The sequence below is a fragment of the Anguilla anguilla genome, chromosome 10, assembly GCF_013347855.1.
Source record: "Anguilla anguilla isolate fAngAng1 chromosome 10, fAngAng1.pri, whole genome shotgun sequence".
NCBI classification, from domain to species: Eukaryota; Metazoa; Chordata; class Actinopteri; order Anguilliformes; family Anguillidae; genus Anguilla; species Anguilla anguilla.
In genome coordinates, this window is record NC_049210.1 from 16,239,928 (window position 1) to 16,266,805 (window position 26,878).

Below are 26,878 nucleotides of genomic sequence, written 5' to 3' on the forward strand. Positions count from 1 at the left end.
CATTGTGTTGAAAATGCATTTACCCCATCGGAAAAATGTAAAAGCTTGGCAACATCTCTCGGCTCCCGTAGCCCAGTGCTTATTATTTGGTGCGGTTACTAGGGTAACGTCAAAAGAAAATATAACCATAGGAACTACAATAATGACAGAGTGGGATACAGTCTGCTCACAGAACTGTGAGTCTGATGCTGCGATTGCATTTTTGGACCAAAGTTTCATTGCATTAACTTTTTCCTTCGCCACTTTGAACGTTAATTGGAACTATTCAGTCCGACCAGGAATAATCGATAGGTAAACAGTAAACAGTCTCTTGTCACTTCCTCCTCCACTCACAAGCCAACAGCCATTGAACATATTTGAATGAGCCAATCGGATACAAGAAATGAGCGTATCACAAGAGACTGCAAAAGGAACACGGGACACATTCAGCTTGCTGGATAAATAAGCTAGCGAACGAACCAAAATATAAAGTTTTAATATTTGACTCTACAAATGGTAAGGAGAGACTGTAGAGAAGATAGCAATAGCCTGGTCGTCATATTTTTTTAAATTTCAGATATAGTTAACAACCTGCAATTAGTGGAGGTGTAGTAGATGAACTACGGATGGTTACAACTCTGTAAGCATCTAGCCAGCTGATTGTTTTAACGTTGACATGTGGACACTTCTCATTGTAGTAGCTAGCCTAACACTGTTAATGTTCTTTTGCTAGTCTATCTAACTAACGTTGGCTTGCTAATATCGAAAAGTCGCGACGAATACAATTTGTTTGTTTAGTAGCGAGTTCAGTGTACAGAATACTGTGTTAGCCCTATCTAGCTAGTTAATTAGTTGTATCACACACAGTGAAGATCAACGTTAATGAGCAAACTGGCTAGACATGAGCAACTAGCTGTACTAGCTAGCCACTTTCGTTCTTGTCTGTTTACTCAGGGAACGCTATCTGGGTGATTCAAGCTAGCTACCCAGTATGATAGCGATAACAACAGTTGAACCAAGTCTAAACTGTATGTAGGGGGGCATGCACATACGCAAACAAGGCATCACTTGGCGCATGACATACCTTGCCATCCAAATAAATATATTTAGCTTTCAAACTATTTTCTGCACTGGGCTAACGTTATGTTAGCATGAACACTGATTTGCTGTAGTAACTGATGGCTCACAATTGTCACATTTCATTCGTTAGTTATATTTAATTCAAGAAATGTGACATTCAAGTTATGAGATGAGCCCTGTCCTAGACATTTAGCTTGTATGCCTCTTTAATTCACTCCACAGGGGAAATTAATGAATACAACTTCCGCATCACCACCTCTACACGTGCATGTTCCAGAGAGTACACCAGTGCATGTGCACATGAAGAAGGGTCGGAAGATGAAAGAAGCAAAGATGAAGGGGGACACAGGGAGTCAACAAACCTCCGTTAGGAGGAAAGCAAGGGTGCCCTGGATACCTCCTGGGAAGGGCTCGACACGTGACGCCCTGTACAAGTGGGAGGTACCATGGATCCTATTTTAATCTCTGTATGATTAGTTTAAGGTTCGTTTTTTAGAAACATACACATCTTCTTGTTGCCTGGTCTCTAAAATTGTGTTGGTGCATAGGGACCGACACACCGCCTAGAGATGAGGCCTGCTCCAGAGCCTGATCTTTCCCAGTCTGCGCTACGATTGGCTGACCTCTCCTCTGATGAGGAGGAAGCGCTGCAAGGCCGCATCCACCAATATGAGAGGAAGATTGACAGCCTAATGACAGAGGTTGGCTCCCTGAAGAATGAGGTTGGTCTTGCTTGTATGTTTTCTTTTGCCAAAGGTTTTAGAGTACAGAATGGCATTTAGTAGGCTCTCAAGTGGCTCGGTGGGTTAAGGTGAGTGCGTGTTGGGCACTATGCTCGCAGATTCTAGCCTCAGACCTAGATATGTTATTGACAGGCTATGACGCTGCAGCAGTCAAATTGTCTCACCAAAGGCAGGGTGGGTTTAAATTGGCAGGGTGTTTGGGTTACTGCTAAATGAGTTCCTCTAACAACAGACCAGGTTTCCACAGGTTACCTGTTTTCAATTGAACCTGCCCAATTGAACCTGCACGTGATCTGTACTATTTAGCAAACCCTAATTTTTGTTCAATATCACGGTGGTCTCCAGGTGGAGCTGAGGAAGAAGGAACAGCAGTTGAGTGCGTCTCAGCGTGTAATCCAGGAGCAGGAGGATGAGCTGGTGGAATTCACCAAAGAACTGGAGGTCACTGGACGCGAAAACACCCGCCTCCGCCACTCTATTGAGAAGATGCGAGAAGAGACAGACTTCACCAGGTTTGTCACAGGAACACACCCACCCAAACCATGCGGGTATCATGTAGATTTGAGTTTGTTTTTTGTTTTATGTTATATGATAACCTGTATCATAGATTTATACCCAGTTTATTTTAGTCGATATTGAGAAGCAACAAGATTACATATGTCTGTACAATGAACAGAAACAGCATTAAATATTAGTTGCTTGGCATGAAAACCAATATTATTTGAGATCTACAAACAATGTTTAAAAAAAAAAAAAATTCTAAATGAAAAAAGAGATTATATTATTTGTATAAATGTTATTTGGTAATGACATGAAAACAAGTTTCAAGTAATTCAGTTTTAACGATACTGTTTCTTAGTACTTGGTATTATTTTCTTAATACTTAGTACAGGAGTTTTAGTTTCTTCCACGTTTTTTCAAGGTTTTATTACTCCATATTTTTTTGTTACCCAAAAAGTATGTTTTTTTTTTTGTTTTTTTGAATATCCAATATATAGTTTCAGTTCAGATACTTTTTTTTTTTTTTTTACCATTTCCAAAATGTTGGGCTGTATGAGATGTATATAATGGATAAGTATTTTATAACACATCTTATTTGAAGGAATTATGAGGTGTAGGTGTTACAAAGTCGTGACTTGAGATTTAAGAAATAAGAAACGACTGACCTACATTACAAAGCCAATTTATCACCAAATGCAAGGGAAAAGTTCCCACTGCGTAGACATGGTTGCTAAAGCCAACTGCCTGTCCCTGCAGGCAGGAGACGGAGGCTCTGCTGCAGCAGAAAGACATGCTGCTGAGGAAGCTGGTGGAGGCCGAGATGGACGGGACTGCAGCTGCCAAGCAAATGTCCGCCCTGAAAGAGACTGTGGGGAAGATAAGGACTGTGAGTGACTGGGGATGGCACTGGGGATCAAGTCAGGTTGCACCAGACCTAAATCAAGACTCGCTATGTTATGTGTTATTATGTGCAGTGGTAGACTGGTGCTGTTTGTGTATAGTTGCGCAAATATACACAAACTGCACCAGTTGTCAGAATAGCACTAATAGTCCACAAGTTCATGATCATACTGTTCCTTTGTGGTAATTGTTATGATGACGAGGGACTGTAGGAACATTTGGGCTGGAATATCATGCGATTCTTTTCCCTGTGACTCTCTTCTCTGGTTGATGTACATCATGACCGTGCAGAAGTCATTTCTATGTTTATATTTATGTAAATGTATACTCTTAGCTGTTTCACATGGTAACTGTGTCCCTGCAGGAGAAGCGGATGTCGGTGTCGGACTCGACCCTGCTGGGCAGGCAGAGGGACCTGCTGATACAGAAGCTGGAGACTTTTGAGGGCACAAACCGCACTCTGCGTCGCCTTCTGAGGGACTATCACGGGCATGAGGTGTGATATACCCCCTGCGCCCGGTATTACATCACAGCCAGTAATATATGTGTGTAGGCATGTGTGTGACATTCCGGCCAAATAAACATGTTGGATTGTTCCCCCCCCCCCCCATTTTTTTTTGGCTGATCAGATGGATATTATGAGGTTGTCGGAGCAGAGGGACGTGCTTATGAAGAATCTGGCCACTGCCGAGGCAGAGAAGGTGGTGAGTTTGACTGCAGTCAGCTCATGGATAAGGATAACGGTCTCATTTTTAATGAATGAATTACTATTCATAATGATTTTTATTATCCATCCGTCATGCACTCTTCTTATGTAGAAGTCAGAGGGCTTTACAAAATAAAATAGATGGGCCACCTGGTGATATTCTTTTTGCTATGTCATGGTCTCTCCAGCCGCACAGCTTAGCTCATAGTGTGAATCTGTCCTTCATTAGCATTGAGCTTCAGTGGCTCAGTGCATTAAGCCCTCTCTGTTTTTGTTGCAGAATCTTCTGGTGAAACTCCAAGACAAAGAAAAGGTAGTCTGTCAGCTCACTGTGCTTTTGGAGACTGAGAAGGTAAATGCAGAGGGACACTGTGCTGCACACAGTTTGTTATGGCTCCATCATTGCTGACTACACAGTGGTTATCGAGTTTATGGCTGGGGAAGATGGCGATAAGGATAATCACATCCAATTTTGTCCTGATCTGTTCGATATTCTGTCCATGTCAAATTAGTCAAATTAGTCAGGTTATTGCGACAGTCCAATGCCTGCAGTGACCCCACTGGGATTTAAATGCTAATGAAAGTTGAAATCATTTTGAGTGAAGTGTCCCTAGTGAATGGACCTAATTAGGTAGATCGTGATTTTTATTCAAGTAAAATTTTTGTATGAGATTAAATGCACAAGGTTAAAGCAAAGATATGAGACCTTACTTTCTTCAGTTACGTCCACTAGTCTATTGCATGTAATCATGACATATGTTGTCCACAAACAGATGTAGTCATATTTTTTAGGTTATATTGCTCATCAGTAGCTGAATTCAGTTCCTCCGTCCTTTAACTGTAAATCACTTAGATGAAAGGTACTATATGAATACCATCCATTACCATTATGTACACAGACTTTAACGTTCCCACCTCCATCTCCTTGGCAGGAGAATGTGAAGACCACCGCAGAGCTTTCCAAAGCACTGGAGTTGAAGCGCGCTCATCTCCAAGGCCAGCTACGCAAAAAAGAGGCGGAGAATAACCGACAGACCGTCCAGATCAAAGTATGGGCCCTCCTTTTGCTCTCTGCGTCCTTTCTCTTCGCGTCTACCTACACTAAATTTTGATTAGCTACTTTTGAGCCACTGTGCGTTTTCCTCCCTTCTCTCGTCAGAGCCTTGAACAGACGGTTAACCTGCGACAAGAGGAGGTGGAGAAGCTGTTGAAGGAGCTGAAGGAGGTACAGGAGAGTTTGGACTTGGGGAAAGAGGCCCTGAAGCAGGAGGTGCAGACGCAGAAGCAGCGGGCGGAGCGAAGCGAGGGCATAGCCGGGCAGCTTAGCGCACAGCTTCTGGAGAAGGTGAGAGAGCGCGGGGCTGAGGCATGGACTGTAGAACAAATATGGACATTTGTGTCTGTGATGTCACCTTCTGACTTTCCATGGGCTTGTGACAAGCGTTTTTAAGCTGTGAAAGCATGGTTTTCTGTGCTGCCCTGTTGTACATTTTCGTGCCAGAGACTGTGCAGTAGGGAAAAGGGGGAGAACCTTATATGGTCTTGAAGGCTGGGTCTGGGCACAGTGTGATTGACAGTTTCTATTCTTTACTAAGCATGTGAGATACCACCCCCCCCCCCCCCCCCCCCCAAGTGATGTGCAGTGATGCAAACTATCCCTGATTGCTCCAGAAAAAATATTGTGGAGACCACAGTTGCTTCATTTACCATCCGGTTTCAGTGTTCTTTGCTATATATGTGCACACATGACTGGTTACATTCTGCATAGTGTACTTATGTGGTTTTGCTCCTGGAAACTTTGTTTGTATTGGTTACTTCATTGGTAGGTGATAAGCAGGCCACAACCCCTTAATGAATTTAGACCAAAGCATATATATGTGAACAATATACTTTGTTTCCATATATAAACTTTGAATACATTTGCTGCCACAAACAGCTGTTCATGTGTGAGCCTGACCTTTGCCCTTATGTGTTGGGTTGGGTCGTGCAGGAGACCCAGCTGGCAGATGCCCAGGCTGCAGTGGAAAGCTGGCGCGGTCGTCACTCCCAGGAGGTGAAGGAAAAGAGCCAAATGGAGGTTGAGATTACTGTCCTCAGCAAGTGAGTAGTGAGCTTATGAGAGAAGCCAGCCAGTCATTGATTGTGATAATCAGTTTTCTGTTATGGGAAGCTGTAGGCATTGCAGTACCATACTAAAGCCTACAAGTAAATGTCCTATGCACATACATATCCTTTTTGAAGATTTCATCTTCAAATTTGTTGTCATTCTAAAGATAATGCTACCCAAAGCTCTGATTGTGAGACCAAAGTTGGTATGACTGAGGTGAGTCTAATGTGACATTGACCAGACTAGTTTATTTTGTTTTCGCTGACATTCTCTGTTCTAAGGTAGATAACAACTGTGTAACAATAAAAAAAAATACAGCTTGCTGAAGGCGAAGCCTTTGAGGTGTTCTGCTGTATGCTGGAGGTGCAGGTATAACACAGAGCGTGTAGTGCTGAGGGTGCTGTGTTGACTGCGTTGTGTCTGCGCAGCCAGGTGACCTCCCTGACCGATCAGCTGCGCAGCGTAGAGGACAAGGCCCGGGCTGAGACAGAGGGGCTGCTCGAGCGGCTCCATCGCCTCACTTCTGAGAGCACTGCCACCAGGCTGGAGAAGCAGAGGCTTAAGGTCTGTTTAACCTGCTGCGTACGTGCTCTGAATCCTCTCCATCTTCACCTTCAGTAGCACAGCTTGCATCAGTGTCAGAGGAGTCTTACATAGGAATGGAGTTCTGCATTACTGTCTTTGCCATTTATAAAGGTGTCAGTGATATCTATGTTGCTCTGTCGCAATTATCATTTGAACTGACTATTTGGAGAAGTGCACCGCCCTTTAGTATCTCCACTAATACAATGTTGAATAATCTTATGTAATGCATATATATGTATGTTCATTTTTATTTACAGCATTTGAAGTTTTGAGACATGAAAGCATGACATGATTATTTTATTTTTGCAACAGTCTATGTTTGTTCTATGGTAGGAACTATGTACATATCTGGACTATTTGCTCACTTTTAAGTGACAAGACTCTATGGCAATTGATGGGATGGAGTTCTGGCTGTGTAGTTAATATTCTTTTCTTGAGAAGGCTACAATAACTGTTAATCATGAAGTAGTTATGATAGGTTTGGTATGTCTGCTGGTCTCAATTTCAATCATGACATAATTTTACAGCTATAGTGTATATATTGTTTGTGCTTGTTCTTCTCCCTTGGGTTCTTTCCCCCAGGCCGCTCAGTCAGCCATGGAGGAAAAACAGGGCTTATCCCAGTCAGAGGTGGAGCAGCTGAAGTCCTCAGTGAAGCAGTATGAGAGTCTGGTGGACAGCTATAAAAGCCAGGTACCTCCCTGTGGAAGGTTCTAACACACCCCAGACCAAACGGTACACAACTAAATGCACATGAATGGATTGAATCGCAGCATGAGGGAGCAGAATTGCACTATAACGGTACACATTTATTTGTTTTGCTAATGTTGTTGGGGCTTCTCGCGTGTTGCGGCGCAGCTGCATAAGACCCGTTTGGAGGTGGACGAGCACCGCCTGAAGCTTGAACTGGCGGAGAGGGAGGTGCAGGAGGTGCGGGCAGAGCTAGAGCGGGAGGTGGAGGCGGTGCGGAGGCAGCTGCTGGGGCGGCTGGCGGAGCTGGAGCCGCTGCCCGAGCGGCTGAAACGCACAGAGCAGCAGCTGTGGGAGGCGGAGGAGCAGGTGCAGGAGCACGAGAAGAGGAGCAGCGAGCACTGCAGCGCACTCTCCGAGCTGCGCCTGAAGGTGGCGTGCACGGCTTCTGATTCAGCGCATTTAATCATTTAACCAGTTAACCTGTAAATAAACCCATTAATGACTGCCTTTGCAAATTTGGGGAGAAAGTGGAAAAGCTTCCCTTATTGACCCCATGAAAGGTGATCCAGTAATAGAACCAGCAATGGTGAAATACCTGAAAATGCTAGTTGAAATATTTAGCAGGACATGAAAAAATGCTTATTAACAAGTAGCACTTAATTGAAACTTATTTGCATGTAGATTCTAGGTGAATTGCTCTCACAAATAAGCGTAGTTTCTGTATTTATGGATATGTTGCCCACCGACACCTATGGAAATAGCTTTTTGTTTAGATTCCGACATATCAGATCTACTTCTCCAGGAGGCACTGGACATCTACCTCTATTAATATGTAATAACCTGTGTGTAATGGCTGTCCAAAGAAGGGGGTGGTGGTGGACATAGATAATAAAATAATCAGAAACGGCGCCCGCTACCTGTGTGTTCTGTCTGTAGGTTGAGCAGCAGGGCAGTCGGATGGAGGCTATTCGAGAGAAGAAGATGTTGCTGCTAGAGGAGAACAAACACTTGAAGCAGAGGATGGAGAGTCTAGAAAGGTCTGTATCATCATGGGGGGGTGGTGTTTCGATGGTTATTTTTCCATAAAAATCACAAAGAAAATTTACCTCAGAGCGCTAAAAAATTTGCCTCGAGTTGTGTGAGACAAGTGTTTATTTATTGCTTTGCTGGGGAAGCCGCAATTGTAATATAAGACCATTTAAATTTGTCATTCACATGACAATGGTTCATTTTTATTTTTTAATGTTGTCAACAGGAGTAGGGTAAGATTTGTGCAAATTATGTTGATTTTCCCTTATTTCTATTTACCTAATATTCCTAAAATTTTAACACCACGATCTATTGTTTTTATAAAATCAAACTTAATTTATTTGTCTTCATAGCTAACCCACATAATTCCACACAACTGGAAACAGCTACAGAGGACAACTGGAGCATTATTTCCACCTGTCCTCAGTCAAGCTCCCTAGTCCCTCTGTTTCATGTCTGTTGTGATGTCCTCCATCCGTGACAGGAATCTGGAGGAGACCAACGCTCAGAACCGAGACCTGGTTCAGGTGATCACCAAACGGGAGGACAGTATCCACAGCAGCCAGCTGCACCTGCAGGAGAAGTCCCAGGAGTGCAGTGTCCTAACGCACAAGCTGGAGGATGCCTTTCTTGGTGCACAGCTGCAGGTTTGTTCTGTGACGAGGAATAATGTGAACTGGACGCTATTGGTCATCTGTTCTTTCCTAATGCCAGCTCATAAACAGTTGAAATGCGTTCTGGTGCTAAACCCCTGACTTGCAGTGACGTTCTGTTCAGTCAACAAGTTGACACATCATTTTGGGTCATCTACATTATGATATTTACTTCCCTAATTTCAAAATTTGGTTGGTGAAAGGTACTTCTGTTTGTGAAAAGAACACTTCCCTTGCATTACTGTTCGTTTTTGAATGTCTGGTGACTTGCTGTGGTTTTAGGAAAAATGACTTTCCCTGGAAAATGTGTTTGCAGCTGGATCAGACCCGGGAACGAGCAGCCTCCAAGGAGCGGGTGGCCCAATCTAAGGTTCTAGACCTGGAGGCACAGCTGAGTCGCACCCAAGTCGAGCTCAACCAGCTGCGTCGCAGCAAAGAGGACGTAAGCATATATGTATCATGTCTAACTTGCACTACAGGTGTTATAGTGTGAACAGTTTTAAAATAATTAGCAGTGTCATTAGAGGAATACTCATATTGCATCTAGTAGCAGTGACATGCTAAGACAAGGAACTTGTCAGGCTTATTAATCTCAGACTCATGCTGCCAGTTTTCATGTGACACCTTCAGCTCTCCTTGAAAGGAAGTTAGTTTTCTTCAGGATGCGCAGGAAAAGGCTTATTTTATTTTTTATTTGACATCTACAGTTGCTTGTGACAAATTGTAACCTATATGTATAGATGTAGTACACTCACAAAAAAGTATCAAACTGCATATTTTACCCTTTAGTCTGTATTGGATTGGAGGAAATGAATTCTGATTGTGAGATGTATACAGTAATTGTATCTTAATAGTTGCTTATGGCAGTAATGGCTTGGTCTGTTTTGGAAATCTTGATGGGAGCCAGGCAACTGAGATGTGGGGAAGTGTGAACTGAATGTGCATTTTGTGCATTTATGTGTGGTCATTGGTTACCCGTCCTGCAGATAGAGCGTCGACACCAGACCCGGCTGCAAGATATGAAGGATCGCCTGGAGCAATCTGACAGCACCAACCGAAGTCTGCAGAACTATGTGGAATTCCTCAAGACCTCTTACGCTAATGTTTTTCGTGACTCTGCATTAGGCAGCTCCGTTCTGCGGCCCTTGTCCCCTCTTTGATTGGACACTCCCTTTTTCCGTTTCTCTGCTTATGGAGCCTCATCTGCTCCCTGCCTTCCTTGTTCCTCCGTTTATTTTTGCTTACATACTTGTTACAGTCATTCAAATATATGTATAATATATTACAGCGTTGCTAGTCATACATACTCAGACACATAAATGCAAATTCAGAGGCTGCTGGGCACCCATCCTGTTGAGGCACTGTTCTTGTGTATGGATGGTCCCCAGCGTCTGGTTTTGGATTCAGACTGTGCCAGTGCCGATGCAAGGAGGCGCACATTCGCTGCTAGCATTGGCCAGGGAAGGGAGGGCAGCGTCTCGTTGCTTACCAGCAATCTGTGGACTGCCTGTTGAGCTGCCCATAAAGTGTCTTCTTTTAACTTGTGTCTGTGGAAGCTAAACTTGGAGACTGCACTTTAATAAGTGGAAGCTGACATTGCATGCTTTGCCGGAGAGCATATGCTTGTCTGTTCTGCTTAATCGATAGTGGAGTTTGCTGCAGTGTGGGAGCTGCCAATGAATATGATTGCACATCAGAAATTGTGAGAAAAAGGCATTTTAAAAAGTGAGCTTCGTGGGAGAACTGACAGATTTAAGACCCTATCCCTTCCCTTGGTCTTTGTCCAAATACTTTATCCAACCAAAGTTTTTTCTTCCATCTCAATGTTACACTCTAGTCCTCTACCTATCTGCTTGGCAATCTTTGAAAACAAACATGTCTCTTGTATGCTATTATCAGAAAATTGTCCCTGGGGCTATTTCTGTCATTTGCTGCTAGAACATTTATGATCTATTTTAATTGTGATACCAGTAATTAGGTCAAATTCATCTTCTTGTTTCCAAGTGTTTTTGCTAGTCATTTTTTTGTTTTTACTGAACAATGAATGCTATATTGATGAAGGTAAATTACAAAAGGCTTTCAAATGTTTGTCATTATTTTTTAATATTATTTTAATATTCCATGGATGTTTTCATCAGTGCAATTTACACTTGTGAATGAAACATAAAATGTCTATGAGGATGTTAATAATAAAGCCTTCGTTCAAAATCTGCTGTTGTAACATCACATTTATCAGCACAGGATCTATGAACATCTTCCAACCCTTATGGATGACTTATCAGCCATACATCAAATGTAGTTTGTGTTATGATCATTACATTTATAAATTTAAGTTGGATGACAGCTTAAATTGGTTCACTGCAAATATCATGTATACAATTTGATTCCATAATTCAAGTTGTTGACCATAAAAATGTAAATAGAGTTAACTGAAAGTGCCCTTTTTGGACAGCTATTTCAGCCACACCCATCGCTAACAGAGCATACAGCAATGCAAACTCCATTGACACATTGACAGTAGAATGGGTCGTACCGAAGAGCTTCAACAAGTCAGTTCGTCAAATTTCTGCCCTGCTAGAGCTGCCCCGGTCAATTGTAAGTTCTATTATGAAATGGAAATGTATTGGAGCAACAACAGCTCAGCTGCAAAGTGGTGGGCCACACAAGCTCATAGAACAGGACCACAGAGTGCCGAAGTGTGTAGCATGTAAAAATCATCTATCCTTGGTTGCGACACTCATTACAGAGTTCCAAACAACATCAGCGCTAGAACTGTTTGTCAAGAGCTTCATGAAATGGGTTTCCATGGCTGAGCAGCTGTACACAAGTCTAAGATCATGGACAATGCCAAGTTGTCTGGGGTGATGAAAAGCACACCGCCACTGGACTCTGGAGCAGTTGAAATGCATTTCTCTGGAGTCATGAATCACGCTTCACTATCTGGCAGTCTAAAGGATGAATCTGGATTTGGTGGAATGCATAGTGCCAACTGTACTGGCTTGAATAGTGCCAATTGTAAAGTTTAGTGGAAGAGGAATAATGGTCTGGGTCTGCTTTTAGTGATTTGGGCTATACCCCTTAGTTATAGTGATGGGGCATCTTAAGACTACAGCATACAATGACATTCTAGAGAATTGTGCACTTCCAACTTTGTGGCAGCAGTTTGGGGAAGGTCCGTCCCTGTTTCAAAATGACAATGCCCCATGCACAAAGCGGGGTCCATAAAGAAATTATGTGGTGAGTTTGGTGGGGAAGAACTTGACTGGCCTGCACAGAGCCCTGACCTCTACCCCATCAAACACCTATGGGATTAATTCGAATGCCAACTGCAAGACAGGCCTTACACCCAACATCAGTGCCAAACCTCACTAATGCTCTTGTGGCTGAATGGAAGTGAATCTCCCCCAGCCATGCTCCAAAATCTACTGGAAGGCCTCCCCAGAAAAGTAGAGGCTGTTACAGCAGCAAAGGGAGGTCCAACTCCATATTAATGCCCATGGTTTTGGAATGTGACGTTAAACAAGTAAATATAGGTGTGGTGTTCAGGTGTCCACATACATTTGGGTATGTAGTGTATGTACCATAAGACATGCCATCTGAGGCTAACAGGGAAGAGGTGGAGTTAGGCAAGACCATGTATCACATAAGACTGTCTGGCTCTTGGTTATGCAGAGCAAACATACATACAGTCATCACAAACGTCTTGAACACTTCTTTTCAGAGAGAGTCTGAAGGGTATAAATGTATGAGCCTCCTTTACAAAGTAATATATTATTAATGCCATCCCCTCTTCTTGGGGCCCTAATGTGTCTTAACCCTTTAAGGTGTAAGATCACAAATACGTGATTACACTGTTCTACCATTCTAATGCTGATGTAACAATCACTACTGGAGTTCTAGAAGACTGATTTAGAAAACTGTAAATACTTTCCAAGAACCCACTCTTCAAATGGTTAAACAACCAACATAAATTAATAGAAGATTAATATTCTCTTTTTGTGTTTCAAACCTACATTGTGCTTGAATGTAATATGTAAATATTAACTATGTTAATATTGTTCTGTTTGGATAATCCGATATCTAATTGCTAATTCATAACGTGTGTCTTGTGAGGTGTTTCGCCGTCTTTTAGCTTCAACTGTGCACTACCCGGAAACGGAAATACTCGCAGAATCGTGTGTTTGGTTTCTGGCTATACAGTCTATGGTTTCTTGCCGCTGTTTCAATGCGGCAAATAGACAGAAGCTTGTTTTCCAGTATAACCACATTCCTGTTGTGTTTCTAAGATGCCTGCTGAAAGTCTAAGGTGGGATACGCTGGATGCCTTGAAAAATTCTCCGAAAGGGAAAATAATATACAAAACATATTGGGAACAAGATGGGGAGGTGAGTGAGAGTTTCTACTACTTATCTGAGTTATATGCTTATCTAAGCTAGCTAAGTTTGCTAACAAGCAGCTGCTTGTTTGACGGCCGTCACCAAATTTTAAGTTTCCCAGCTAGCTGGCTAAGTTGCTTTTTATTGTTTAGAACTGAAATATCATCTAAAGAGTACCAACATTCCGTTTTCGTCTCGAGACGCTCAATCGTTCCTGAAGGTTAGCATACAACGTGAGGTTGCATTCCAAGGGTGTGCTAACCTACTGTATGTTTGGCCGGCCGGTTTCTGATCATACTTAGAGTGTAACTAACTAACTTGTTAGCTAGCGTTGCTTATTCACGGCTGTCTGTTCTCTTGCTAGATGGAAAACTTCAAATACCTGTATACTCATCAATAATTGTTTGGCCTCTAATCACCGTCCCCAACTGAATTTAAGTGGTTGACCGTAGTCACCACCTGTGAAAAAATAAATGAACTACAGTACTTGGATCTGTTTAGCCAAATCAAATAGATGCACGCGGTTTCACTTAGGAACTGGCGATAGAGAATTGTTGTCTGGAAGACTGAAGGAAATGTGTGAGTCTGATTTCATTACTGTGTATTCTTGTCATGATTTGGTGCACTGGCTCCCCTCGCCAGGATATTCTGTCCGAGTGCAATGCTCCACCAAGCCTGTCGCCTCTTGCTGGGGTATTCCTGAAAGGGCTGAGCGCCCGGCCCCTGCAGAAGACCTGCTCCCTCGGCTCGCCCTCCCGCGACTCCAGCCCAGGCCAATCTGAGGATGTCCTTGTGCCCAGCTCCGCGCCAACTAGCCCCCGCCTCCTCGCCCCAGCTCCCCAGTCTCCCCTCATCTCCCCACCTCCACCCTCTAGTACAGAGGTTGAGGAAGAAGAGGTGAGATCTTTGCTCTGCTGTGCTTTGTGCTGGAAAACACAACTTTTAAACCCCCCATCCCCTTTGAGCAGAGCGCAACACACAATCTTCTGTGTCCTTTGTTGTCACGGTTCATATTCGTAGTGTTCATTCATTTAGGTTTCACCTTTACCCTTTTGAGTTAAAGTGAAGTAATCAATGGAATGTATATTTTAAGCTCAAAATGATTCCCTTTCCAATTTCTCTTCAGCAGAACACACAGGATCAGGAGATGGATCGTGAACCCAGCCCAGAACTGAATTCCGCCCCCAGCCCAACTCCACCCCCCACCATCTCCCTGCTGTCACCCCGAGCAACTCAGATGGCAGGCTGCATCCGTGTCTGTGAGGAGAAGCATCGTGCTAAAGCCAAGGTCAGGCATCCCATTCCATTGCCTGTCTGCTGCTGTTTTGTGGCTGGTTTGGTTGTTTGTGTGACAGTTTAAATCTGTTTCACCCAATGGGAAACATTTACATGACTGTAAATATTCCTGGGTGGAATTCTGTATGGTCTAGAATTTGAGAAAAGTTGAGTGGTTTGAAACCAGTGGATGTATCACTGCTGAAATAAACTGATTCAGGCATATTTCTTTGATCAATTATCTCTTTCTTAACTGTTGTACCTTAATTCGTCTACATGTGTATGGATATACATACATTGTAATTTTGTAAGTAACATCAGTATATTTCCCTCTTAACCCATTTAAGCCCGCGGGCAACTAAAGTTGACGAAGTCTACCACTTTTTCCATTTGTGAATATTTTTTGGATGACTATAGATGCTTATGTAAGAAATCTCTGGGAACAAATCTTGGCATTAATGGGTTAAAAAAAAAAAAGCTGAATTCTTTGACCATCATTATGACCTTCCTCTTGCTGTGTCTCTTGTCGCAGGCAGAGTTGAGTGCCAGGCAGGAGCAGCAGGAGCGGCTGGTGGAAGCTGTGGCCAGCCGTGAGTCTGAGCAGCTGAAGCGCTTTGAGGAGTACATGGAGTTAAAGCAGAGACAAGACTACCAGAGCGTGCGGGACATGATGGACAAAGAGTGGGCATCATTCTGGACCATCTTGCTTAAATGAGCTCTCGTACTTTCATTTACCTGTAGATGTCAGAATGGGTGAGCTGATTTGGCTTGTATACCTCACTTAACAGGACACAGGAGAGTCTTGGGCGCCAAGAAAAGCTGAAGGAGGAGCATAGACACAGGATGAAGGTACTGCTTGTGTTGTAGACACAGGATGAAGGAAAGACTGCTTGTGTTGTATCCGAACAGTTTGTCTTGCCTTGTCTGTCTGATTTGGTTCATCTTTTCTTATATCTATGGTAACCAACCCTGTCCCTGGAGACCTACGCTTCTGTAGGTTTTCATTTCAGCCCTAATTTGGCACATCCGACTCTACTAATTAGCAACTCAACAAGACCTCTTCGTTTGCTACCTTTTGTTTACAAGCTCGGTTCCGTAACCGTTATGTTACACTGCTGCCACAAATTTGGAGATAATTTGAAAATCAAATAGAAATTTGTTAACAAGTAAACCAACACACTCACACACACTCTCGTCCTTATTTTACTTGCTGTGCCTCAGCTCTGTTTACAGCTCTTTGTTCGCTCATTTGCCTGTAGATCCAGAACTTGCGGTTGCGAGAGGCGGAGCAGCAGCGCCTGCGGGAGGCGGAGCTTGAGAGGCAACGGCAGGTGGAAGGCCGGGAGAGGCTGCGCGCCCTCAACGCCATCCAGGAAGAGGTGCTGCAGCTCAACCAGCAGCTGGAGCCCTCCGCTCTATCTCAGGCCACGCCCACCCATGACCTGGCCTCCTACAGCATGCGCGGCAACCAGCTCTGCTCGCAGGTTTCAGAAGTTGTTCGCACTACGGCTGAGGTACAACTTGTACTCCCCTTTATTCCCGTGTGCATATTTGGTTGCTCTCCACTACATCGGACTTGTGAAATAGTTACTTTTTAAACCCTTTGGTCATTAAAGCAAGCAGGGGAATTCTAGGCTTTGACCACCAGAGGGGTTTCTGGTTTGTGTTCCAACCAAGCTGTTCCTCACACAACTTGAATATTTAGTCTTACGAGTATGAGTTGTGAAACCCTGAGTACTTGTTCATCTGCATTTATTCAGTCGAATGACACAGCCAATTATGTAGTTAGGGGTTTGAATGGAACAAAAACCAGAAACCTCTCTTACACTCCAGGAGCATGGTTGCCTGTCCCTGGTGTAGAGAAGTCTGTTTGTCTGTTTTAAAGAGGAGTGTAGACGTGGGTGTGTGATGTACCTGTGACTCTGGGTCCCTGGTTTCCGTCCATGTCCTCACAGGGACGGTTCCCCAGTATGGAGGACATGGCTGTGGCAGACCGTGCCTTGCAGGACATGAGGGCACTAGTGAGGGCCATGCAGCTGGAGGCCGCCCAGGCCCAGGAGAAGAGGAGGAAGGAGGAGGAAGAGGAGAAAGAGCGCAGGAAGCAGGCAGAACTGCAGGCTCAGCTGGAGGAGCAGAAAAAAAGCGCTGCGCTCTCAGCCAAGGAGAAAGCGAGGAAAAAGGGTATGGGTCATAAGGTTGTTTGTTGAAGGGAGAGAGCACTCTGACTTCTGAGGGGATGAAGGACCAGTGCAGCTCTGAACATTGAGTGACACTCTTGACGTTGTAGGGCTGCAGACAAAAGCAGAAGAAAGCACTCTCAAATGGTACCAGGAGTTGCAAGGCTCTGCCAACCAGTGTGCCCTGTCATTTGACGACCTCAACAACACCAAAGATCAGGTAGGCTTGAGAGCTCCCCAATTAGTATGTGGTGTTGTGTTGAAGTAGGGCTTTGCACATATTCCAAAGCCAGGAGCCATGCCAACGGAAATGTAACTGTCAGTTTTGGCCAACAGGCCTACTTGTGTGTGGACGGTATTTAAGGTGCTCATTCTGTGTTACGTTATGTCCCCCCATGCAGCAGAGTAAAAGGCTAAAGATGGAGCTTCAGAAGGCGGCCTCAATCCCCATTAGCCAGATCTCCAGGACCTCAGGTAGGTGCTTCTTTGGCTCTGTTGTCAGCACCGCTAAGTGCTTTGACATCATGAGATGAGTCACTATGTAACTGCACTAGATTGTAATTATTTATACGGTGCGTGAGTAATCAATGATAAACTGTCAATCAGAACTGTTGAGTTAGTCCACCTTGTAATGTGTTTGTGTTGCTAGGATCCAAGTTGAGGGAAATCTTTGACAAGATTGACAAGCTGTTATCTGGACGTTCAGTGCAGTCAGGGGGCAAGTCGATCTCCGCCTCCCAGCATCCTCACGGCCTGTCCTTTGTCAGCTACAAGCTGGCAGAGAAGTTTGTGGTGAGCTGCCCTTTCTGTACTGGAAAACCATTAGTAGGCTTTTCTGGACAAGACCTGTGTAGGTCTGAAATAATTCACTAATCTGCATTTTATCCTTGTGAATGTAAAGTGAAAAAGCTCACAAAACCCTAATCTCATTGATGCACTTGTGCAAACACTCCCAATCTTAACATTTCCACTGTTGGGTAGTCACAGCTGTAAACATTTTATTCATTGTCAACCAGATTGACAGGTTGATTGGTGCAAAAGAGACCACACGTACATAATTGTGCATTTACCATTTGTATAAGTTAGAAGATGAATCATTTACTGATTTTGGATTTGCTGGGAGTCATTCTTGATTATGAAGTCACCGGAGCTGAGTGTCATTTTCATGTTTTCTCAGAAACAAGGTGAAGAGGAGGTTGCCTCTCATCATGAGGCGGCTTTCCCAATTGCTGTGGTGGCTTCGGGGGTGTGGGACCTTCACCCTAAGGTGGGGGACCTCATCCTGGCCCACTTGCACAAGAAGTGCCCTTACTCTGTGCCCTATTACCCACCCATGAAGGATGGTACATCAGTGGAGGACTATCAGAGGTGAAAGCTGTACTTTATACCAATACTCTGGACTGTTTAATTTTATGAACAGTGCAGTTTGGGCAATACTTCTGCAGATTTATGGAAATCTTTATCTAAAAGAACTGTGGGATGTTCTCTCCCTCCTACAGGATCCTGGGATACCGAGTGGATGATTCAGGAGTGGAAGCTCAAGACAGCTTCCTTAAAAGAATGTCAGGCATGATTCGACTCTATGCAGCCATCATACAGCTGAGATGGCCCTACAACAAACAGGGGGTATGTATACACAATTGCTTTTAATTCTGAATGAATGAACAAGGTGGTGTTACTGGTTTTACTCACTGGCTTTTGTCCTGCTGCCCCCCCCCCTCCTTTTTTGTAGCCTGCCCCTCATGGCTTGAACAACGGCTGGCGCTGGCTGGCCCAGATGTTGAACATGGAGCCCCTGGCTGATGTCACAGCCACCCTTCTTTTTGACTTTTTAGAGGTATGTGTGGTTTCATCCTTTCATTTCCAACCTTTCCCAGTCCCCTTACAAGATTGGAAAAATCTGACCAGTTCTACACTCTGCAGGTGTGTGGTCATGCCCTGATGAAGCAATACCAAGGACAATTCTGGAAACTCATCCTTCTCATTAAGGAGGAGTACTTTCCCAGGTATGGGATTCGAGCATTATCAGTCAGAGTAACTTATTTGATTCTGTATGTAGTTTTATCTAAATAGCCATTATTTAGCTTGAATTTATTGTTTGATTGAATAATTGTCTGAATTCAAAAGAAAGGTTAGTCTTCTTGTTCTGTGAAGTCTTCCTTGGGCCTTTGGTCTACAGCCTGCTGTGAAAGAACTGCTTGTCCTGATTCCGACTGATTCTCTCTCCTCCCCTCAGAATCGAGGCGGTGACCAGCACAGGCCAGATGGGCTCTGTGATGAGGCTGAAGCAGTTCCTGGAGGTGAGGACCCCAAAACCTTATTGGCTAAGTTTTTTTATTTATTGCATGCATGTTCATTACGCTTCTAGTTCGAGATTAATATTAATGGTGTATAACCATTCAGATGGAACCAACTTTTCTAATTGTAGCTTTTTTGTGGGCCACACAACTGGAAGATTACTATTCAGACTTTATTGCATGAACAACTTACTGGGCTCCTTATCAGTTGCAAAAAAGAATTTATGGCTGTCACAGCGCTTGCATCTTCTAAATTGAAGGGTGGTATTTTGTACTCACCATTTTACTCTCCCTTCCCACAGAGTTCTCTGAGGCGCAAAGAGATTCCTCCCCCGAAAGGTCAGCTCAGCTCCTCGTTCTGGAGGACTTGAATTGGTGAGGGAGGGAGGGGCAGGAAACGCCCATAACTGAGAACATCTGGCCAACACAGCCGGAGGAATGATGGTCTTCATCCTGGTGACGCACCGTCTCCCAAGAGAACCTGTGACAGTGTACTTAGTTCCGTCCAGATATGACTGTGGCAGAAATGAATCTGCAGTGCATCTGTGAAATGTGTGTTTATGATTTCTTCATGCAGTTTTTTAATTTTGCATACACTCATCATGGATGTGACATGTAGAAAGCCTAGCTCATGGGATTACTTTGTTTTGGGCACGGTCATGGCTGTTATGCATAGAGAATGAACTGAGGGTTTTAGATTGCACTTGGTTTTTTTCTTCTCAGAAGAGCTTTGGTAAAATTACACTTACATTATTAGAGAGTTTGGTTGTGAGTTCGATGAATTACACGAAACGAATCTGAAGATGAACATATGTCTTAACCTCAAATTTTAATTCTTGACATAACTTGAAGTATATACAGTGCAAGTTTACTTTGGAATATTATATTATTAGATGTATTTGGAAGTAGACCATTGCCTGTTAGACCTTTTAATGAATACATACCATTCAGTCAGTTTGCAAAATGTCCTTGAATTCTGTTTTCTCTGTTATTTAAAATTTTAATTTTTTATTCAATTATTCTCATAAACCATGGTATCCTCTCTACTAAAGCCATACTGTGCAACAGATTAATATGTCATATCAAGTACACTAATGTGATATAAAGCTGTACATTAGTTGTAAGCAATTCATGATGTTGTGTAATATAATTGTCCAAAGAATAATTTACTTGAAAGCCTTGTATATAGATGCAAACGTTTTATACCTACTGTGAGAATTAAATATGCAAACCAAAAGCATAATTTTCTGTTGAGATTTTATCTTGCTTCTCTGATTCAGGGCTCCTGTGGTTCAATAAATTGTTCACAAGGGGAAAAAGGTCTCAGCAGTGGTAAGCCTGCCAAAGGGTGTTGCTGCACTTGAACAGAATAATTCTGGAATTTAAAACTGGAATATTGATCTTTAGTCAGCACATTTTGCACATAGTGCCCTATTTGACAAGGGCTATGCAGCACCATTTAGGCCCCCACTCGCTACTGGCAAATGCTAAACGCAGAACTAAATGAGAAAGATATGCATCTGAAAAGCTTTGCCATTCCCTCTCAGAATGTAAGGGCTAAGCCACCAGGTTTGGTTCTTGTATTATGTGAGAAATGTGCAATGAAATTGCTTCAATCAGTCATGTCTGAGTTTTCCCTACATGTCAAATAAGACATGGATAGGCATACGTGAGTGTCTATGAAAAAAGAGAAGTGAGAACACAAGCAACGTTTTAGGTTTGAAAGCAAACTAAAAAAGGTATGTCAAATTCATCTGTTCCCATATTCTACGCAAAACATTTAAAACCAGGTGCTAATTCCTAACGTTAGATATATAAAACACTAGATTTTAGAATAAAGTTTAATGTGACAAAGACTTTAACATATAGCAAATATTTGATAATCGCTTATTGTACATAGCAAGCTGGCATACAATTACATTTTAAATATCGATTTCTGGTTTGCATGCTGGCATGAATGTTGACAGAAAAGCGAAGTGGAGTCCGCGTGCACTTGGGATCGCATTGTGCGATTCGACCTTTTTCGTTAGTGTCCGCTTTTCGTTCGGCTCGTTGCGGCGGTGTGTGATGTCACCGTCTCACGTAGCGCAGTATATCTAGATCACAACGGAGCAGAGGACTGCATTCGGGGGTACCACCTTTTTGTGTCGTTTACAGCAAGAAAGCTTTCCAGTGCAGGTAAGAATAATTTAATATGTAGTTTAAAGCTAGCGCTACACTGGGAAATATGGCACAGTCTAACTGCAAAATAATACGGCTTTGAATGTTTAGTTTAAACGCTGATTCTGCATACTTCTTACGTTCTTTCAAGCTACCGAGCTAGCTAGCTAGCTACTGGACTAGCTTTGGTCGGGTTAGCTAACGTTAATTAATGCTAATTTGGTTGATTTATGTAGCTAGCCGATTGCTGGCTATTTTGCATCACATGTCAGACTTTTATGTTTTACATATTTTAGTAACTACACTTGAATATTGGTTTAGCTATGCTCTTGGCTGTAAGAAATATTTTCCGAGGTAGATTTGGCTAGCATTCAGCTAGATACTAGCTAACTAGCTATTGTTGTTCAGTCAAATCTCAGCCGTCGAGGAGCCGCCCAGCGCCGGTAAGAATGTCATTGAACCAAATGGACAAGACAAATGGCGTAGACAGCTGCTGACGAGACCACCAGACTATTGCTGGTCATCCAGCTAGCAAACCAACCAGCAATAACCTAGTGATTTCTAACGTTATGTTATTGTTATTCGCGTTATGCAGAGAATGTTAATTTACCAAGTTATCGTTGTAAATGAGCTACTTATGCAACAGGAAATTGGTTGAAATTAGACTAGTGAAATATGGAGAGCTTTTACGCATACCACAATATGACTTCAGGTTAGCGGTAGCCAGCTACGTGACATTCTCCCGAAGCTAGCTCCCTAGCTTATAAAACGTTATCTATATATAACGGGGTGGTGTTGGCTTATCTTGGCGGCCACTGGCGCGTCTATAGCTAACGTTGGCAACACATGCGTGGCAATAGTAGACCAACCCGAGTAAACGTACAAAGTATGCTGCTTGTCTAACTGTTTGGGTAATTCGGTCAGTAATTTGTTGTGAAACAAATCTAGCCAGCAGCTAAAAGCCACGTAATGATACTATGATAATTAGATAAGGGTGAGTAGCTGGATAACTAGCTACCATAGCTGTTTTGCTTATAATATTAGGCAGCAAACAGCAGTCCTTCATTGCATAAATACTGCGACGTACCTACACTGGGGCGATACAGTATGAAGTTGAGGAAAGTGAAAACCCTATGCTAATATTTTTTGATGAAGCTATCTTCAGCATTGCCACCCCACCTCCGACCGCCCAGCCGCATAGCAGTTCCGCAGGCCTAACGTATTAGCTGCTGTAGCTAGCTAACTGTCAATACAGATGAAACTTTTTGCGAAGAGTCGTGGTTTTGTCCGCATTTTTAAATGCAAGCCGTAGGTGCTGTAAAGGGCTCAGCTGCCCCTGAGTCCCCTCTCGCCCTGTTCCCTTCTGCCATGTAGCTGTCTGAGCCGTGCTCCACCCTGCTCTTCTGGAATGGCAAAGGCATGCGCCCAAAGATAGCCATGTGTTACGCATGCCGTAGATTCTTAGTTTCGACTCTCCACCTCTTAGTTCTTTTTGCAGATTACATCTGTAGTTCAGAGTTTATATTTCATTAAAACGTTCTATCTTCATATTAACATTAGTATTCAGTTTGCCATTTAAAAAAGCTAAATTGGTAGGCGCACCCAGAGACCCAGTAAAATGGTCATTTGTTCAGGCATTGTTTGTTGTATCTGTCGCTTGTCTGGTTGCTCGTTCATCTGCTGAAGTATTTTGTGTTTGCGTTACAACCTTGTGACGCGGTGATATCATTAGTCTGCCTCGAGGACAGTATTTGACTGTTTACCGAGCCATTCTGTCAGGCCTCTGTATTCCCCTGCGTTGGAATACTGCATAGTGTAGCCTGCTGTTGAACTGGTGAACATACCAGTGGCTCCTGCAGATGTCCAGGAGAAAAAAATTCAACTGATATTTTTAAAGTAACTTTATCCTTGAAAAATAGTATAGGTTGACAAGCACTTTAATAATATTGAGACTTCATAAAAAGTGAGGACACAAATATTGTCCATTATTGTGTTGGGGTGTTTAGAATTCATCTTCAAAATATATCACTCTTCAGAATATCCTGTATCTAACGACGATTGGAAGCATTCAGTGTATGGTCATTTTTAAATTTCAGGGGATGATCATTAGGTCATCAAGGTATGAACATTCATTACTTTTTTTGCGACACTGCTTGGTCAATATTTAACAGTGATTATGTTCTGTAGCCAGCACCTGCCCCAGTCACCATGCCCTCATCCCGTAAGCGCAAACCAAAGGTACTGAGTATCGCCCCTGAGTGAGTTTGTGTGTCTGTCTGTTGGGTGGTTTTTGCATCCTTTTGCAGTTGTGAGCGGTAAGGTTGCATGGGATGCGCTAGAATGCAGAGCAAGGAGTAGTCCAGGGAGGGCAGATTCTGCCTAGGGGAGTGGGGTTAGTCCAGCATGCCAGCTTTGGGAGATGCATTGGGCCGAACTCAGACTTGGCTCCCTCCCTGCTCTGCTGCGTCGTTGCAGGGGCACTGCGTCTGCCTCTAGTGCCAGAGATCATGAGCCCGCCTCTCCTTTCTCATTAGGATTTCTGTGTCAGCCCTTTCTCATTTCTCTACAGCCACAGACCTTTTTTTAGCTTTCACGGTCGAATCCATCAGTGCTACCCAGCGTACAGGCACTTAACAGGAATGTCTGTTCTGGACTTTGATTATGACAAGCTAACGGCTGCTGTAAAGTTACTGAGTCATTTTATCAATAATTGATCGGTGTGGTTTTATTTTCGCTGCTGTTATCATGCAATATTTATATTAGGCCTTTTCCCCCTAGTGCTTGAGTGCCGCATGACTCTGGAATTTGTGTGTGTGTGTGTGTGGGGCAGGGGGATCTGTGTGTGTGTGTGTGTGTGTTCTGTGCATGAAAATTGAAGTGCATGGTTGTTGAACTTGCTGGGCATTTGTATTTATATTCAAGTAGGCCTGTGTACTTTTGCAAAATAAGGACAGTTTAGTTCCTTTTTTTACATGCTTGAAACATACATCCCATGGTGAGGGTCCTCAGTTGGTCCTTACTCATGCATCTTCACTGCAGCAGAAATGCCATGATAGATGTGCTGTCATTGGAGTCGTTATTGATTGCCCTCTCCTCTTGGGGGTCCCAGATCGTGTTCACATCCCCGCTGTTGAATCAATGGCGGGTGTCCCTCGTGCAGTGAGGTCAGCTGACACTTTTTTAGGGACACGAAAGAAGAGGTTTATGCGGTTGTTTCTGAAACGCCCTTTAGGCATGATCCCCTGCGTGTGTCTTTCACTCGGAACGGACCCTTTCCAGTAAATTCCTGAAAGCCTGCGGCCTCCTCCCCGATTCTGTGTTTGACGCTGTACGCCTCCTCGCCCCTGGGGACCCTGGAAGGGATGTGATCTCATCCTTTTCCTCCTGACTGCACCCCGCCCATGGGAGTACCCTTATTTCCTCAGCACAAAGGCATCTCGTTCCAGAAACGCATATCAGCCAAGAGACGCAAGCCACAGCTTTGGTATTGTGGTGTTGTAGTGCCTGCACTAATTTTTAAGTGAAAATTAGTGTTAATTTAGTCACTGCAGCCCTTTAAAGGCATAGTTCACTTTTTACGTACCTGGCACGGTAAAGTGGGCTCGTCATCAAACTTCTGCAAACGGTACACTAAAATAAAAAATTATAGAAAGTGAGCTATCCCCTTAAGAAGATTTTTTCTGCGGTGAATGAGAAGTATAAATTGCTTCAACCAGGAGTTTGAAAATGCTTTTTCATTTGTTGTGTTCACACCGTATGCCTAAATAAACCATTTGCTCTAGGGTTCATGCTCCATTAGCTGACCTTTCTCAGAAACCAAAGGGTTTTTCAGTTATCTTCTTGTCCTAATTCAGTATATATTTTAGGATAACCTAGGTTCCCTGTGACTGTTGGAATCACTGATAATTCATGACGCGCAGGTTTTTCTTCCCTGCCTCAGTTTCCTGCTAGATTTGTCCCACTGTCTGCGAATGAGCCCTCTTCACTGATTTAATCACGGGACACAGTGACAGTCTATAAATATCAGCTTGGCTGCCATAGAATCTGTGGCATGTTGTAGAGAAAAAGACTAATCGAGAAGTAGGACAGACCGAGCTACGCTAGTTCTGTGACAGTTCTGACAGAAGCCATTTGACATTTGTGTAGCCTATGTGGGGTGCTGCTGGTGATGTTTAGTTTATCTGTATTGCCTGAAATGGTTGGAGGCTTATGAAACATTGCCCATCCTTTTTGTTGTCCTTCTGGTGTATAGCATAGCCCATGCCGTCATTACTGACAGGCAGAACGCAATTCTCTGAGGATGGGCGGCAGTACTGCATAATGATTGTGGAACTGGGCTTGCGAATACAAGGTTATGGATTTTGCTGTTGTGTTATTGAGAGCTTTGTAGCCCGAATTGCCTCTGTACATATTCAGCTGTATACATGGCTGTAATATTTGTAAGTCACTCTGGGTAAGAGCATCTTCCAAATGCCTGAAAGTAAGAAATATCAAAATGCCTACCACTTTCTTAAGCACACCTTTCTGCTGGTCTGTGGATTGCACTCATGGATAGACGCATAAAAACGAAGCGGAAAGCCCTGTGTGATAGGATGCATTGTTATAGATGCTGTGGAGCAGAGAGGCCAGCAGACCAGCTGGTATCAGTGTTGCAGTGCTGCATGTCATTGCAATGGAATGTGTGTAGCAGCAGCTATGGGAGTGTTCTTCAATAGAGAGGGCTGGCGAGAGAGAGAGGGTCATAGTGCACAGCCGACAGAATGTTCCGGAGCCTCTGCGTATGCGCTGGTGTTTAAACCGGCCGTGGACGGTTTTAAAAAAAAAAAAAAAGAAAAGAAAAGAAAAAAAAAAAGCTTGCAGATGCAGGAAGGGTGGGGCTGCACTCTGAACTCCTGGGCAGGGTGCCAGCGCTGAGCAGCCAGGCTCTAGCACTCATGGTTACAGGGTTAGTTTATGATTTTATGACGTGTAGTAGATCATTTTTCGAATTAGTTTATGAGTTAACTGCCACATCCCCCCCCAAACAAAAAAGGTAAAATAGAAACTGTAGTGAGATGTAGAAAATGGTGTAATGTGTGGCCTCTGCTGACAGCCTTAGTTTCCATGTCGATCTGCCCTAGTTAAAACTCCCATCGCTCATCTTGCCACCAGGGGTTATTTCTAATCAGTTGAGCCACTACACAGAACCCCCAAAGGAGCTTGTTCCCTCCCTCTTAGGATCAGTATCCAGGAGATGTCTGTCCCCCAGACACCGTGGCAGGGAGGTCTAGGCAAGCTGACGTGTGCCCTTTGGTCTGGATCGTAGACCTGTGTCCTAAATCTTATCGCCTCGCTGGATCACAGCTCGGCGAAATCGGTTTGTTGTCCGGTTTTAATCCCTCGGGAAGCAAGCACTAAATCCCCAGAGGAATGAAGCTGACGGCACACTCAGAGCTGTCACATTACATCAGGCCAGTCGCGGTGTGGGGGATGGGATTGGATGGGATGGGATGGGACAGGGGCGGGGTTGGTTGAGCCTGTTGTGTAGAGAAATTTTACGATGGCTGAAAGAGGGTAGTCTTCTCAGCAAATTCAATTGCACAGGTTTTTAAATTTTGAAAAAGTTTATTTTAAAATG

At 43.6% G+C, this 26,878-nt stretch overlaps 3 protein-coding genes across 13 annotated transcripts in view; all 3 read left to right on the top strand.

Annotated features, from left to right (window-relative positions):
* The first annotated feature begins 144 nt into the window (after positions 1 to 144).
* Positions 145 to 11,186, top strand: LOC118237069 (outer dense fiber protein 2-like). 2 transcript variants are annotated; one of them, XM_035435480.1, is made up of 18 exons: positions 145 to 495; positions 1,282 to 1,500; positions 1,608 to 1,781; positions 2,148 to 2,314; positions 3,060 to 3,189; positions 3,568 to 3,699; positions 3,833 to 3,907; positions 4,190 to 4,261; positions 4,842 to 4,958; positions 5,069 to 5,254; positions 5,900 to 6,009; positions 6,445 to 6,580; positions 7,184 to 7,294; positions 7,460 to 7,723; positions 8,231 to 8,331; positions 8,808 to 8,970; positions 9,293 to 9,418; positions 9,963 to 11,186. In XM_035435480.1, the coding sequence occupies exons 1-18, from the start codon at positions 493 to 495 to the stop codon at positions 10,134 to 10,136; spliced, it is 2,460 nt and encodes an 819-aa protein (XP_035291371.1). In that variant the 5' UTR covers positions 145 to 492; the 3' UTR covers positions 10,137 to 11,186. The 2 variants fall into 2 exon arrangements, with proteins under 2 accessions (XP_035291371.1, XP_035291372.1); XM_035435481.1 differs by lacking the exon at positions 145 to 495 and adding an exon at positions 502 to 619.
* A 1,956-nt stretch (positions 11,187 to 13,142) lies between these two features.
* On the top strand, positions 13,143 to 20,341 carry gle1 (GLE1 RNA export mediator). 2 transcript variants are annotated; one of them, XM_035380457.1, is made up of 16 exons: positions 13,143 to 13,361; positions 13,995 to 14,249; positions 14,479 to 14,640; positions 15,160 to 15,308; positions 15,416 to 15,476; positions 15,887 to 16,141; positions 16,583 to 16,808; positions 16,915 to 17,024; positions 17,206 to 17,278; positions 17,454 to 17,596; positions 17,982 to 18,172; positions 18,304 to 18,430; positions 18,537 to 18,641; positions 18,728 to 18,810; positions 19,041 to 19,104; positions 19,404 to 20,341. In XM_035380457.1, exons 1-16 carry the CDS (start codon positions 13,263 to 13,265, stop codon positions 19,470 to 19,472), a joined length of 2,172 nt encoding a protein of 723 aa, XP_035236348.1. In that variant the 5' UTR covers positions 13,143 to 13,262; the 3' UTR covers positions 19,473 to 20,341. The 2 variants fall into 2 exon arrangements, with proteins under 2 accessions (XP_035236348.1, XP_035236349.1); XM_035380458.1 differs by having other exon boundaries at positions 14,482 to 14,640.
* Positions 20,342 to 21,143: 802 nt separating this feature from the next.
* The window catches only part of LOC118207064 (spectrin alpha chain, non-erythrocytic 1), a 36,502-nt gene continuing 30,767 nt past the window's right edge, over positions 21,144 to 26,878 (top strand). For 6 of the 9 annotated variants that reach the window (XM_035380351.1, XM_035380356.1, XM_035380357.1 and 3 more), the window contains exons 1-2: positions 21,224 to 21,279; positions 23,449 to 23,499. In XM_035380351.1, the coding sequence (XP_035236242.1) occupies positions 23,470 to 23,499 (30 nt within the window). In that variant the 5' untranslated portion in view covers positions 21,224 to 21,279; positions 23,449 to 23,469. Of the gene's footprint in view, positions 21,280 to 23,448; positions 23,500 to 26,878 lie in introns of all 9 variants that reach the window. The other 3 variants (XM_035380352.1, XM_035380358.1, XM_035380353.1) reach the window with 3 other exon arrangements.

Bases quoted from the DNA above. Each gene is read 5' to 3' on its own strand.
- LOC118237069 (XM_035435480.1), top strand. The intron at 7,295-7,459 runs GTACCTCCCTGT...GTTGCGGCGCAG, and splicing joins TGGACAGCTATAAAAGCCAG to CTGCATAAGACCCGTTTGGA. The intron at 9,419-9,962 runs GTAAGCATATAT...CCCGTCCTGCAG, and splicing joins TGCGTCGCAGCAAAGAGGAC to ATAGAGCGTCGACACCAGAC.
- gle1 (XM_035380457.1), top strand. From the start codon at position 13,263: ATGCCTGCTGAAAGTCTAAGGTGGGATACGCTGGATGCCTTGAAAAAT. The intron at 16,809-16,914 runs GTATGGGTCATA...TTGACGTTGTAG, and splicing joins GGAGAAAGCGAGGAAAAAGG to GGCTGCAGACAAAAGCAGAA. The intron at 18,431-18,536 runs GTATGTATACAC...CCTTTTTTGTAG, and splicing joins GGCCCTACAACAAACAGGGG to CCTGCCCCTCATGGCTTGAA.